Source organism: Scomber scombrus, chromosome 12 (assembly GCF_963691925.1).
Source record: "Scomber scombrus chromosome 12, fScoSco1.1, whole genome shotgun sequence".
Taxonomy (NCBI): Eukaryota; Metazoa; Chordata; class Actinopteri; order Scombriformes; family Scombridae; genus Scomber; species Scomber scombrus.
This window is the reverse complement of record NC_084981.1, coordinates 28,612,777-28,627,277: the sequence shown is the minus strand read 5'-3', so window position 1 is coordinate 28,627,277 and position 14,501 is coordinate 28,612,777. Positions and strand designations below refer to the sequence as shown.

At 44.2% G+C, this 14,501-nt stretch overlaps 1 protein-coding gene across 1 annotated transcript in view; it reads left to right on the top strand.

Moving 5' to 3' along the window:
- The window catches only part of LOC133991563 (echinoderm microtubule-associated protein-like 6), a 97,385-nt gene that overhangs the window by 37,647 nt on the left and 45,237 nt on the right, over window positions 1-14,501 (top strand). Inside the window, 6 exon segments of the mRNA XM_062430019.1 lie at window positions 367-465; window positions 556-624; window positions 3,312-3,497; window positions 3,644-3,779; window positions 10,091-10,164; window positions 12,847-12,974. Coding sequence (XP_062286003.1) covers window positions 367-465; window positions 556-624; window positions 3,312-3,497; window positions 3,644-3,779; window positions 10,091-10,164; window positions 12,847-12,974 — 692 coding nt within the window.

Below are 14,501 nucleotides of genomic sequence, written 5' to 3'. Positions count from 1 at the left end.
CGCTGCCTCACACCGCTGTTATCTTCACAGTTATTGTTATTGTTATTAATGTGGACGGCCTTTTGATCATATCCAGATCCAACCTCTCTCTGTAGTTTACTGGTGAATAGGACACACTGGTGTATAATTACTGGTGTATATTATCATACATTTCATTTCTGTAGCACCTTTCTCACACTAATGTACTCAAAGTTTATAGGAAAGAGGAAATCATGGGTGGTTTCGTCTGAAGAGAACACTTCATCTCTTCATGTTTTGTCTTTCCTTTGAGATGAGTGACTCTCTCTCTCTCTCTCTCTCTCTCTCTCTCTCTCTCTCTCTCTCTCTCTCTCTCTCTCTCTCTCTCTCTCTCGCTCTCCTCTGTAGCGTTTAGCCTCGGTCGGCCTCGATGCCAAAAACACAGTGTGTATCTGGGAGTGGAAGAGAGGGAAGATCCTGGCTACAGCCACCGGACACTCAGACAGGGTGAGTGTGTGCGTGTGTGTGTTTATGTGTTACTATATACTGTATACTGACTGTATATATGTGTGTGTTAACGTGTCTTTTTTCCTCCAGATCTTCGATATCTGCTGGGATTTATTTCAGCAGAAACGTCTAGTGAGCTGCGGAGTCAAACACATCAAGGTAAAACACTTTTAACCCCTTTTACAAAACACAGGATATGTGACATTGGTGGCTTCATCTATCTGAGGCCATGATGGATTGCCCCATCAGGGTTGGGAGAGAGTTGCTGCCCCAACCTGAGGAGTTTCAGTATCTTATGGCGCTTTTCCACTACACAGTTCTAGCACTACTCGGCTTGACTCGACCCGACTCTACTTGTTTTTTTTTGCGTTCCCATCAGGCGGGGAGTTCTGGTCCCAACGCGGGGAGTAACTTAAAACTGCATTCTATCAAAAGGCCACCAGGGGGCGACCGTTTTGGTGTCAATGAAGTCAATGGAGAATTCACCAACTTCTCACTTGATTTCTAACCTCAGTAAACGTTTTCAAAATGTGTTTATGGTCTCAATCGCTAGTTTAAAGCCTTCTTCAATGCAGTATGATGTTCATTTGGGACATTTTGGCCTCCCTGATTTTATATGTGACGATAAAGCAGGGTATGCATTAGGGCGTGGCTACGTCGTGATTGACAGGTTGATTGGTTCACAGGTTCAGGAGGGCGCCTCATGCTCCACCTGATGCCCATATAAGTAGAATCCCTGTTTAAATTTTTCCCAGCATGCACCTGAAATTTTCAAGATGGCACTGCTCAGATCCGAAACTATTGGCCTCCAAGCAGCAGTCCACAAACCAATGGGTGATGTAACGGATGTTACGTCCATTTCTTATATACAGTCTATGGTTTCCATCAGGGATAGTACCTGGTACCTGGTACTTTTTTAGTATCTGCTCTGCCGAGGTTCCAAGCGAGGTGTCAATGTGATGTCAACAGACTGCCGGCCACTGATTGGTCAGAGAGTCACTGGAACAGTCATGAGCCGTCCCACACAAGAATCAAACCCGGCATTTTTAAATACCAACAACAGCGTTACAGCGATTCGGTTTCTCTTCTCTTGCTTTGTGTGAGACAGAAAGCCTCATACAGCAGCAAGTACACCATCGCCTCCATGTCCTCCATTGTTTATGTGTTTGTGTCGTGTATAAACCCCCGTCCACGTTGAGGAGGAACTATAGTAATGGAAAAGGTTCCTGGTACCAAACCGAGCCGAGTAGTGCTAGAACTGTATAGTGGAAAAGCACCTATAGGGTCTTAACTTTTCCGGAGTTTCCTCCGGAGAATGTCTAGAGCTCAGCCTTGGAGATAGGGCCACGAGTTCAGACATTCAGGGGAGGCTCGGAGTAGAGATGCCTCCCTTTAGACGTGTGTCCCAGGCACATGCAACTGGGAGGAGACCCTGGGGCAGACCCAGAACACGCTGGAGGGATTATATATCTCTCCTGACCTGGGAACGCCTCGGGATCCCCCAGGAGGAGCTGGTGAGCGTCGCTAGGGAGAAGGATGTCTGGGTTTCACTGCTCAGCCTAAATCCACTGCGACCCAGCGTCAGATAAGCAGCAGACACTAGATGGGAGGGATGGAGGGATGGCTCTTTGTTATTCAGAAAGTGTCTCACATGATTTATTCAGATATGACGGGATATTTAAGATCTGAGAGTCAGAGAGAGAGAGAGAGAAAATGTGGCGATCAGGAGGAAGAGAACAGGTTTTTTTTTCTTCTCTTTCATTCAGGCTGCATCACTGATTGATTTTATTTAGCTGTTGACGTTTTAACGGATGAGCGATTCTCTCCAGCTCTCCTCACAGCGAGGGTTTTTATCATTTAAATTTTATAACAGAGCGAATTCTGCTGCCGGCTTTATTAAAATCACACTGAATGACAGGACGTTCATTTCAACTCATCTTATCTCACACATACAGGAAGAGAGGGCTGCACAGATGATTATTGTGGTTGAACGAGGGTTTTTAAAGACTGATCTGATATGAGAGGAATCTCTTCAACATCAAACTGTCTCTTTTACAGTGTTTGTTTAACTGATTTTATTTTCGTTGTGCATCAGATATAAAACTGAGATAATAAACTAAAATTAAACTGCCTTTTTTTGTCATTACAGCTACATACCTGCTCTGTAAATCACTTGTCATGTATTCTCCTTTGAGTAAAAGTCAGAAACAAAAGAAATCTTATCTAAAATCTTAAATGATTTGATTTGATGGTGGTGCCCCGTAGTTTTACATTATTTTAGTTAAATGTTGTTCCAACCTTCGCTTTCATAGCTGGAGCCTCTTTGTTCTATCCATACTTTTCTTCCTTCCTTCTGTCCTTCCTTCCTCCCTCCTTCTTTCATTCCCTCCTTCCTTCCTTCCTTTCCTTCCACCTTTCCTTCTTTCCTCCCTCCCTCCTTCTCTCTTTCTTTCCTCACCCAACCTTCCCCCCTTCCTTTCTTCCATCCTTCCTTCCTCCCTTCCTTCCTCCCTTCCTCTTTTCCTTTTCTCCCTCCCTCCCTCCTTCCTTCTTTCCTCCCTCCCTCCCTCCTTTCCTTCCTTCCTTCCGTCCTTCCTTCCCTCCTTCCTTCCTTCTTCCTCCCTTCCTTCCTTCTTCCTCCCTTCCTTCCTCCTTTCCTTCCTTCCTTCTTCCTCCCTTCCTTCCTCCTTTCCTTCCTTCTTCCTCCCTTCCTTCCTTGACTCGAGGACAACAGGAGGGTTAATCTCTATGCATGTTCTACCTTGTGCTTCTGTGGTCTTTATGTTCATCTGACTACTATCAGGTAAATGTAAAGTGGTGTCCGTCTGTCTCTTCTCTGTCTGTAGTTCTGGTCTCTGTGTGGTAACGCTCTCAGTCCAAAGAGGGGGATTTTTGGGAAGACGGGCGACCTGCAGACCATCCTGTGCGTGGCGTCAGCTAAAGATGACATCACGTACTCCGGGGCGCTCAACGGGGACATTTACGTCTGGAAGGGGCTCAACCTGATAAAAACTGTTCAGGCTGCCCACGGAGTGAGTCTCAATACTTGTTGAGACGTCTTCATGAGATCAGCAGGAAATGGTTCACGTAGAGTTAACTCTTGTGTGTGTGTGTGTGTGTGTGTGTGTGTGTCTGTGTGTGTGTGTGTGTGTGTGTGTGTGTGTGTGTGTGTGTTCAGGCTGGTATCTTCAGCATGTATTCCTGTGAGGAGGGTTTTGCCACGGGAGGCAGAGACGGCTGCATCCGACTGTGGGACTTTGACTTCAAACCCATCACCAAGATCGACCTGCGAGAGGCGGAGCAGGGGTACAAAGGTATGCTGCAGATCAGACTTCAGATTTTTAAAGTGCCGCTCCGCCCAAAAATGTTTTTTTCTTGTTCCTTCTGTGTGCTGAGTTAATGAACACAAATTAATATAATAACCCCTCCATAACCACAACAATATCAATACATTTAAGATAGACCAGATGTACACACTGTTCTCCACAATCACTAAACGGTGTATTTATTTCTTTATAGTATTTCACAGGTATTAGATAACCTATTGTAAGGTCACTCACGATAGGCCTGCAACTATTAGTGTGATTCAGTATGACATATTTTCAGCAGGTAAAGAGTAAAGGGTTCAAAAGATGACTGTGAAATCTTCCAGGTCATGGTATATCCAAAAGAACTGAGTCAAGAGCTTGTTGTAGATTAACAAAAAGAAAGACTCTGGCACTAAAAAGACTGTAACATTGAAACATATCTACTTGATTTGACTCATTTGGACGGATGAAGCTTCATATCAACATTTCTTTGCACAGAAAGAGGACTGATTACAGCAAGAAGAAAAAAAGTGAACCCATCCTTTAATATTTCTGGTTTGTAAATACCAAGATTCAACAAGACATGCATTAACCTTCGTGTCGTCCTCCCGGGTCAAATTGACCCCGTCTGTTTTGACTGTTCCTTCTTTCCTCCCTTCCTTCCTTCCTTCCTTCCGTCTGTCCTTCTTCCCTCCCTCCTTCTCTCTTTCTTTCCTTCCTCTCTCTTTCCTCCCTTCCTTCTGTCCTTCCTTCCTCCCTCCCTCCTTCTTTCCTTCTTTCCTTCCTTCCTTCCTCTCTTCCTTCTTTCCTCCCTCCCTCCCTCCCTCCCTCCTTCTCTCTTTCTTTCCTCCCCCCTAGCTTCTTTCCTTCCTTCCTCCCTTCCTCTTTTACTTTCTCTCTCCACCTCTCCTTCTCTCTTTCTTTCCTCCCTCCCTCCTTTCTTCCTTCCTCCCTTCCTCTCTCCTTTCCTTCCTTATTCCTTCCTCCTTTCCTTCCTTCCTCCCTCCTTTCCTTCCTTCTTCCTCCCTTCCTTCCTTCCTCCCTCTTTTCCTTCCTTCTTCCTCCCTTTCTTCCTTCCTTCCTCCCTCCTTTCCTTCCTTTTTCCTCGCTTCCTTCATTCCTTCCTCCCTCTTTTCCTTCCTTGTTCCTCCCTTCCTTCCTCCCTCCCTCTTTTCCTTCCGTCCATCCTTCTTTCCTCCTTCCCTTCCTTCCTTCTTCCTCGACTCGAGGACAACAGGAGGGTTAAGTAAATGATTAATAAAGCCATTAAGGTTGATTTATCACAAATTGGTACCAAAAGGAAGACGATAGGACAATAATGTGAATCAGACAGAAGACATGGACTGTGTGTGTGAGACCTTTTAAACCAGTTAATGAGAGCTCTGGCCTTTCTCTGTCTCTGTCCATCATTACACACACTGACGGGCTATTTAAACCTCATTAAACCTGGATGAACCCACCCAAGGATAAATATCATGATATCTCTTTTCTAAGGGCGGACAACCCCTCCCTTCCTTTCTGTCCCCTGGAGAAATAGATAAAGAGAAAAGAAAAGGTCATTTTGAAATCTAAGACTCTTTGTCAGTTGAAGGTCTGGCTGCTTTTTTTCTGCTGTCTGTTTAAAACTTGAATGTGTTGCCTCCTTTTTACTCCTTCTCCTTTCCTTCTGAAGGTATATGAAAAGAAGTTTGACTGACAGATACCTCGTATGACCGATATCTTAACCCTCCTGTTGTCCTCAGGTCAAGGAAGTACAGGAGAAAGGGAGGAAAGAAGGAAGGAAGGAAGGAAGGAAGGAAGGAAGGAAGGAAAGGAGTAAGGAGGAAAAGAGGAAGGAAGTAAGGAGAGAAGGAAGGGAGGAAGGAAGGGTAGGAAAGGATGAAGAAAGGAAGGAAGGAAGGAAGGAAGGAAGGAAGGAAGGAAGGAAGGAAGGAAAGGAGGAAGGGAGGGAGAGTGGGAGGGAAAGGAGGGAGGAAGGAAGGAAGGGAGGAAGGAAAGAGGAAGTAAGGGGAGAAGGAAGGCAGGAAGGAAAGGAAGGAAGGAAAGGAGAGAAGGGAGGGAGGAAGGAAGGAAGGAACCAATGAAGGAAGGAAGGAGGAAGGGAGGAAAGGAGGGAGGGAGGAAGGAAGGGAGGGGGAAGGAAGGAGGAGGAAGGAAGGAAGGAAGGAAGAAGGAAGGAAGGAAGGAAAGGAGGGAGGGAGGAAGGAAGGAAGGGAGGAAGGAAGGAAGGAAGGATGGTCAAAAGATACGAGATGGAGGACGACTGGGAGGGTTAAGGCTGAGAGATATCTTTGCTTGAACGTGTTCGAGGAAGAAGGTTTTTGGTAACAAAGTGAGACGAGTAAAAGTTTGCCATCATCCGTCTTAAGTCGGAGACAGGAGTTGACCTGATTTTGGGAAAACCCCAGAGGTGGTGCTGAATGGTTTGAACCCTTCTCCCTCTTTCCCTTTTCACTTGTAAATGCCCGCTCCCCCAGCTGGAGGTAGAGATGAATACCTTTAGGAGAAGCTCAGGTGTGAAACATTAAGAATCCCCTGACCTCCTTTCTACGCCCAACCCACCTTCCCCTCTGAAGATTTCTGAAGAGGAAGTTAGAAAAGAAAAGGTTCCTGGAAATGGCTTCGTTTGGAAAAGGTGGAGATTAAAGGGGTTTTTGAGGAAGTTCAGAGCGCAGAAGATAAAGGGAGGTGGCTTCATTTTTAATAAAGTTTAATGACAGCAAAGGTTGAACCCTCTTTCTTAAGGAAAGAATGATAGATTGCATGAAAGAGAAGGTGTAAAGGTTTGATTGTTATATGGATGGAAATGTCAGCCCATCACATCAGTTGGATGGATTGCAATGACTTTGGTGTTGTACTTAGAGGATGAATCTCAATACTCTCAAAACTTTAGTGATGCTTTGACTTTTCATCTAGAGCCATCAGCAGCAACTTATCAAGCAAGTTATCCTATGAAGTAACTCAACATCTATTTGATAGATATTCATGATTGGAAGATGGTGTATGCTAATGATTTTGATGATTTCTTGACTTGTCCTCAAGTTTTTACTGCTTTTCCGCACTTTAACTGTAAAATATCTTAATATTTGCTAAATCGGGCATGTCCAAGCTATTCCATAAAGGGTCATGTGTCTGCAGGTTTTTGTTCCAACCAATCAAAAGCACATGATTTGACCAATCAGCTGTCTGCCTGGTGTGCTCCTGCTTGGTTGGAATGAAAACCTGCAGCCACATTATGGACCTTTATAGAATAGTTTGGACACCTCTGTATTAAATGGATAAGCAAAAACTTTAGTACAATCATTCATGGTGATCAGTGGTGATCCCCTGACTTTTCCTCTAGTGCCATCATGGGGTTCATATTTAGAGTTTTTAGTGAAATGTGTCCAAAACTTTTGAATGGATTGCCATAAAATGTATTTTAGACGTTCATGTTCCTCTCAGGACTTTGGTGATTCTTTTACTTTTTAATCTAGCACGTTGGGTTTATGACTAAATACCTGAAAAATGCCCCATCAGCTGTTTGACTAATATGTGAGCTGTGTCAGAAATGGGTATCGGCCCAAATATAAGAATATAAGACGCCTCTCCCTTCTCTACCTGCTGTTTTTGGGGATATAATCACCCTCATCCTCAGATACTATTAATCTGTGAAGAAGACATTACTCATCCTTGTAGGAGTGAAATACTTCCATTAAATCAGGACGTAAATCCCACATTTCACATCATCACACTCCCCTCCTGCCAGGCTCTTGGAAGCAGTCAAAAATAATTTTCTTTGACAGTTTGTTTTTGTCTGTTTGAGCTCCTCGTCGTCCGTGACAGCAGTAATTTTTGGCCCTTCCTTTTACCCTCTAAGTACTTTATCCTTCGTGTCGTCCTCCCGGGTCAAATTGACCCCGTCTGTTTTGACTGTTCCTTCTTTCCTCCCTTCCTTCCTTCCGTCTGTCCTTCCTTTCCTTCCTTCTTTCCTCCCTCCCTCCTTCTCTCTTTCTTTCCTTCCTCTCTCTTTCCTCCCTTCCTTCTGTCCTCCCTCCCTCCTTCTTTCCTTCCCTCCATCCTTCATTCCTTCCCTTCCTCCCTTCCTTCTTTTCTCTGTCCTTCTTTCCTTCCTTCCTCCCTTCTTCTTGTCATTTCTCCCTCCCTCTCTCCTTCCTTGTTTCCTCCCTCCCTCCCTCCTTTCCTTCCTTCTTCTTCCCTTCCTTCCTCCTTTCCTTCCTTCTTCCTCCCTTCCTTCCTCCCTTCCTTCCTCCTTTCCTTCCTTCTTCCTCCATTCCTCCCTTCCTTCCTCCCATCCTTCCTCCCTTCTTCCCTTTCTTCCGTCTTCCTCCCTTCCTTCCTTATAATATATATATATATAATATGGACCCAGGTCCGCTGGACTCATTTTCACATCGTCATGAATTTCAATGGCTGCATTAAGACAATTACAATTTCCTTTTGGGCGCTTTATAAGTGATTTGTAGATGTCAGGTTTGTCTCTCCGGTGCTTTCTTGCTAACAAAAAAAAAAAAATCCTCCCTCAATTATTTCCAATTTGCCTCATAAAGTCTTCTGGTATCAGGTTGCTTTGGCTGGTGAAGCTCCAGGGAGGAAGTTTCTAACAAAGTTACAGGAAACATCACACGCTGAGTCATGCCATCGGCGACAGCAGACGCTCTAATTGGAGAGTGTTGCGCGGCTCAACGGCTCCGCTAATTAAGTTTTAGAAGCCGGCGGAACAGGAGTTTGACGGCGAGGTTGGGAGGTACAGAGTAAAAATAAATACACAATGTCCGCTCCTCTTCCTCTAATATCATTTATCAGCGAGTCTGTCTCTGTGTGTGTGTGTGTGAGTGTGTGTTTGTGTGTGTGTGTGTGTGTGTGTGTGTGTTTGTCCTGAGAAAAAATGTTAAACACTACACTTGCAATGAGCCAGGGTGCTTTAAATGCAAATCTTTTATCTTGTAATTTTAGTAATAAACTTGTTTTTGAAATAATTGTGAGAGGTGTTAGTTATGAGCTCCTAAAGCAATACAACAGTTTTATTGTGATTGTTAAGTGTGATTGTAAAGTCATCATATGCACATCAACAAGTTTATGTGACAATCATAAAATCTTTACCAGTCTTAACCTTTACACTGTTTGAGTTGAATTGACTCATTTTGATATTTGAAAGCAGTAAAAAACACATTAAAGTCCGTGTAAAGTAAGAATAAATATGTGTTCTGAGTTTGACATACCACAGAAAAGTGTGTTGTTAACCACCCTGCCAAATTTGAATGATTAAAATGATATATGAAATTAGGCTTCAAAGTTGTGTAAAAGTCTGCCTATTTCTCTGCTCCCAAACGCTGTGGGAGTGGCCGCCGAGTTCGCTGAAGCCCCGCCCCCTACCAAGTGTCACCTGTCAATCAAAGTCACCACCTCTACCAGAAACATGGATGCTAGGCCTGAGAGCTTTCTGCTGCTAACTCAGCTGCTAGCTCGGTGGCTAACTAAGCTGATAACTCGGTGGCTAAACTCGCGGCTAGCTCGGTGGCTAACTCGGCGGCTAGCTCGGCGGCTAACTCAGCTAACTGTAGACTGTAGTAGTAGTAGTGTGCGCTGAATGTATTTATACCTCTACAGCAGCAGGGGCGGGTTTATGCCCGGTGTGTAACCGTACTATTGGTTACACACCTTTTTAGAAATACATTTATGACCTATTTAATGTGTTTAGAAGAAAATGTCTGAATTCACTTTACACAGTCTTTAAATTACAGACTGTATAATGACATGTAGTTTAGTTTGAGTGCTGCCATCTTGTGGCCTTAATGGTTACTGCAGGCAGGATGTTAAATGAAAAAGGAAGGAAGGGAGGAAAGAAGGAAGGAAGAAAAGGAAGGAATGAAGGACGGAGGAAAGAAGGAATGTAGGAGGGAGGGAGGAAAGAAGGAAGGAGGGAGGGAAGGAAAGAAGGACAAAAGGAAGGAAGAAAGGGGGATGGAGGAAGAAAAGGGAGGAAAGAGAGAGGAAGGAAAGAAAGAGAAGGAAGGAGGGAGGAAGGACAGACAGAAGGAAGGAAGGAAGGAAGGAAAGAAAGAGAGAAGGAAGGAGGGAGGAAGGAACAGTCAAAACAGACGGGGTCAATTTGACCCGGGAGGACGACAGGAAGGTTAAGGATTAATCGCCCATATTGATTAATGAGTGATACAATATTTATGAATGCCAAATACATTTGGCATCATACATATGTGACCAGTATGTAAGGGTTAAACACAGAGGGACCATTGTAATGTGTTTATATAAATCTCCTCCTCCTCATCATCCTCATCTTCCTCCTCTTCCTCCTTCAGGTCTGTCTATTCGCAGCGTCTGCTGGCGAGCCGACCGGATCCTGGCGGGAACGCAGGACAGCGAGATCTTTGAGGTGAGGGAGAAGACAAACGATGGGAAACAGAAGCCCAGACCCAAGCTGTTCACTGTTCCTCCCTGAAGAGACGTTTTTAAAGTTTAATTTTGGGTTGCGTATAAATGCTTCCTGCTGAACGCTGGTTCCTCATTTGCCCAAACACAATGAAACCAGTGATGCAAGGGTTAATAGGGATGTCTAGTTAGTGAGATTTATAAAGCTACAAAGGCACTCTTCCCTTCCTTTTACACTCTAAGTACTTTATTAACAGGCGGGGAGTTCCGGTCCTCTGAAATGAGGCCAACGAGGAAGTAACTTAAAACTGCATTCTATCAAAAGGCCACCAGGGGGCGACCGTTTTGGTGTCAAAAGGACTTCCGTCTCTATACAAGTCAATGGAGAATTCACCAACTTCTCACTTGATTTCTAACCTCAGTAAACGTTTTCAAAATGTGTTTATGGTCTCAATCGCTAGTTTAAAGCCTTCTTCAATGCAGTATGATGTTCATTTGGGACATTTTGGCCTCCCTGATTTTATATGTGACGATAAAGCAGGGTATGCATTAGGGCGTGGCTACGTGGTGATTGACAGGTTGATTGGTTCACAGGTTCAGGAGGGCGCCTCATGCTCCTCCTGATGCCCATATAAGTAGAATCCGTGTTTTTATTTTTCCCAGCATGCACCTGAAATTTTCAAGATGGCGCTGCTCAGATCGGAAACTATTGGCCTCCGAGCAGCAGTCCACAAACCAATGGGTGATGTCACGGATGTTATGTCCATTTCTTATATACAGTCTATGTTTATGAAGTACCACATAGTACATTTATATTAGTACGATACGTGTTCATTGTGTGAATTTGACCACTGGAGACATTCAGCTGGATCTCCAGTTCCTTTAAATATTTACCTCCAGTTTTTCTCCCTTTTCTTTTTGTCTTTCTACATTCGAATGTAAGCTCATATTTTTCACCGAAGCTGAAACATTTTTAACTCTCACTGACTCTGGTCAGGGCGAACATGGTTTTAGTTAAATGTTATTTTGAAAAATGTGTCACAAGCTTCAAGTCACTGCATTACTTTAACCAAGTGCTGCCAGTGTCTAAACATAACGATAAAACGGTTTTAATATTATTGGATATGCTAGGCTCAGACATTTTGGAAGAAAAAATAAGTTGTCAGTGATATATTCAGTATCAATAATATTGCAACTTGCCAGATACATTAATTTAAAACATTTACTTATTATGTTGGCAGAAAATGTAATATCCCCTGTAATGTATTTGCTTTTGTGATTTATGGCTATAATAATGTAATTTTTAGGAAGGTTTTAAGGGAAACTGCCAAAACTTACTTTGTGTTCAGTGCGGACAAACTTTTAAAATTTGGACAATGTGGAACAAACTGCTTCCAATATTTATACAACGAGGAAGTGCAGAAAACTTTGGAAAATAAGGACTATATTAACCACAAATCCTAATTACGTCCAAACAGACATGTTGAAACATAGTCATGTAAAAACTGATTAGTCTACTCTTATAAAGGCTTTGTAAAGGGTTTATAATTGGCTTGTTAATTAGGTTGTGAACCCTTTTTAAATCATTAATAAGCTTTTATAACTCATTGGAAAGAAAGTGTAAAAGTGACCAGTTGCTTGCCAAATAGTGATCTCATGTTTATCATTGACTGTATATATAATGGACGTAACATCCGTGACATCACCCATTGATTTGTGGACTGCTGCTCGGAGGCCAATAGTATCGGATCTGAGCAGCACCATCTTGAAAATTTCAGGTGCATGCTGGGTAAAATAAAAACAGGAATTCTACTTATATGGGAATCAGGAGGAGCATGAGGCGCCCTCCTGAACCTGTGAACCAATCAACCTGTCAATCACAACGTAGCCACGCCCTAATGCATTCCCTGCTTTATCGTCACATATAAAATCAGGGAGGCCAAAATGTCCCAAATGAACATCATACTGCATTGAAGAAGGCTTTAAACTAGCGATTGAGACCATAAACACATTTTGAAAACGTTTACTGAGGTTAGAAATCAAGTGAGAAGTTGGTGAATTCTCCATTGACTTGTATAGAGACGGAAGTCCTTTTGACACCAAAACGGTCGCCCCCTGGTGGCCTTTTGATAGAATGCAGTTTTAAGTTAAATTCCGCGTTGGCATCATTTCAGAGGACCGGAACTCCCCGCCTGGTTTTAACTCACTTACAACCATTTATAAATCATTTTATAAGGGTAATCTTATTGTAAAGTGGTACCAAACTTTTTTTTAACCCTCCTGTCGCCCTCCCGGGTCAAATTGACCCCTGTCTTCCTTCCTCCCTCCCTCCCTCATTTCCTTCCTTCTTCCTCCTTTCCTTCCTCCCTTGCTTCCTTCATTCCTTCCTTCCTTCCCCCTCCCTCATTTCCTTCCTTCTTCCTCCTTTCCTTCCTCCCTTGCTTCCTTCCTTCCTTCCTTCATTCCTTCCTTCCTTCCTTCCTTCCTTCTTCCTCCCTTTCGTCCTTGACTCGTGGACAACAGGAGGGTTAAACAGTGTACTCTGGTTTTAACCTCAACATTTTTGGATCTGCAGTTAGATTGTGCTTCAGTCTGCGTTCTGGTTTTCTGTCATATAAATTCAGAAGTCACGAATCAAATTTAGTCTCAGTTTTCAGTTTTTTCTCCGCGTTGTGTGTCTGTCCAGGTGATGGTGAGGGACCGAGACAAGCCGCTGCTGATCATGCAGGGACACAGCGAGGGCGAGCTCTGGGCGCTGGACGTTCACCCCAAAAAACCTCTGGCTGTCACCGGCAGCGACGACCGCTCTGTCAGGTCAGATTTCCTTCCTTCCTTCCTTCCTCCCTTACTTATTTCCTTCCTCCCTCCCTCCTTCTCTCTTTCTTTCCTCCCCCCTACCTTCCGCCCTTCCTTATTTTCTCTGTCCTTCTTTCCCTCCTTCCTCCCTTCCTCTTTTCCTTTCTCCCTCCTTCCTTTTTTCCTCCGTCCCTCCTACTTTCCTTCCTTCCTTCTATCCCCGTCCTTCTTTCTTTCCTTTCCTCCCTTCCTCGCTCCCTCCTTTCTTTCCTTCCTTCCTTCCTTCATTCCTTCCTTCCTTCCTTCCTTCCTTCCTTCCTTCCTTCCTTCCTTCCTTCATTAATTCCTTCCTTCCTGCCTTCCTCCATTCCTTCCTACTTTCCTTCCTTCTTTCTTCCTTCCTTTCTTCCTCCCTCCCTCCTTTCCTTCCTTCTTCCTCCCTCCCTCCTTTCCTTCCTTCTTTCTTCATCCTTTCCTTCCTTCCTCCCTCCCTCCTTTCCATCCTTCCTCCCTCCCTCCCTCCTTCCTTTCCTTCCTTCCTTCTTCCTCCCTTCCTTCCTTCCTCCCTCCCTCCTTTCCGACGACCGATGCTGATGAAGCTGATGACAGGAAGGAGCTGATTTATAGTACATCTACTCACTGTTTCCTCTGGAGCCAATTATTTATAGTATGGAAACACACACACACACACACACACACACACACACACACACACACACACACACACACACACACACACACACACACACACACACACACACACACATATAGGTGATAATGAAAACAGCAGGGATGCAGATGTGGCTTTGACTGATGATGAGCTTTACACATTTTGACTGCACACAATAATAACAGTGGCACTGATTCATTCTGTTGGAGGCAAAAGCAGCTTCACACAATGCTATTCAGTGTCTACCATTGTCTTACACAACCTTCCCTTTGTCCTTTCTTCCTCCCTCCCTCCTTCTTTCCTTCCCTCTTTCCTTCCTTCCTTCTTTCCTTCCTCCCTCCCTCCTTCTCTCTTTCTTTCCTCCCCCCTACCTTCCTCTCTTCCTCTTTTCCTTTCTCCCTCCTTCCCTTTTTCCTCCCTCTCTCCTACCTTCCTTCCTTAAATCCTTCTTTCCTCCGTCCTTCCTTCTTTCCATTCCTCCCTTCCTTCCTCCATCCTCCTTTCTTCCTTCCTTCTGTCCATCTTTCTTCCCTGCCTCCTTCTTTCCTTCCTTCCTTCCTTTCTTCCTTTCCTTCCTCACTTCCTTTCCTTCCTTCTTCCTTCCTTCCTTCTTTCCATTCCTCCCTTCCTTCCTCCATCCTCCTTTCTTCCTTCCTTCTGTCCATCTTTCTTCCCTGCCTCCTTCTTTCCTTCCTTCCTTCCTTTCTTCCTTTCCTTCCTCACTTCCTTTCCTTCCTTCTTCCTTCCTCCCTTCTTTCCTTCTTTCCTCCCTCCTTTCCTTCCTTCTTCCTCTCTTCCTTCCTTCCTCCTCCCTTCCATCCATCCTTCCTCCCTCCTTTCCTTTCCTTTCCTTTCTTCCTCCCTCCTGTCCTTCC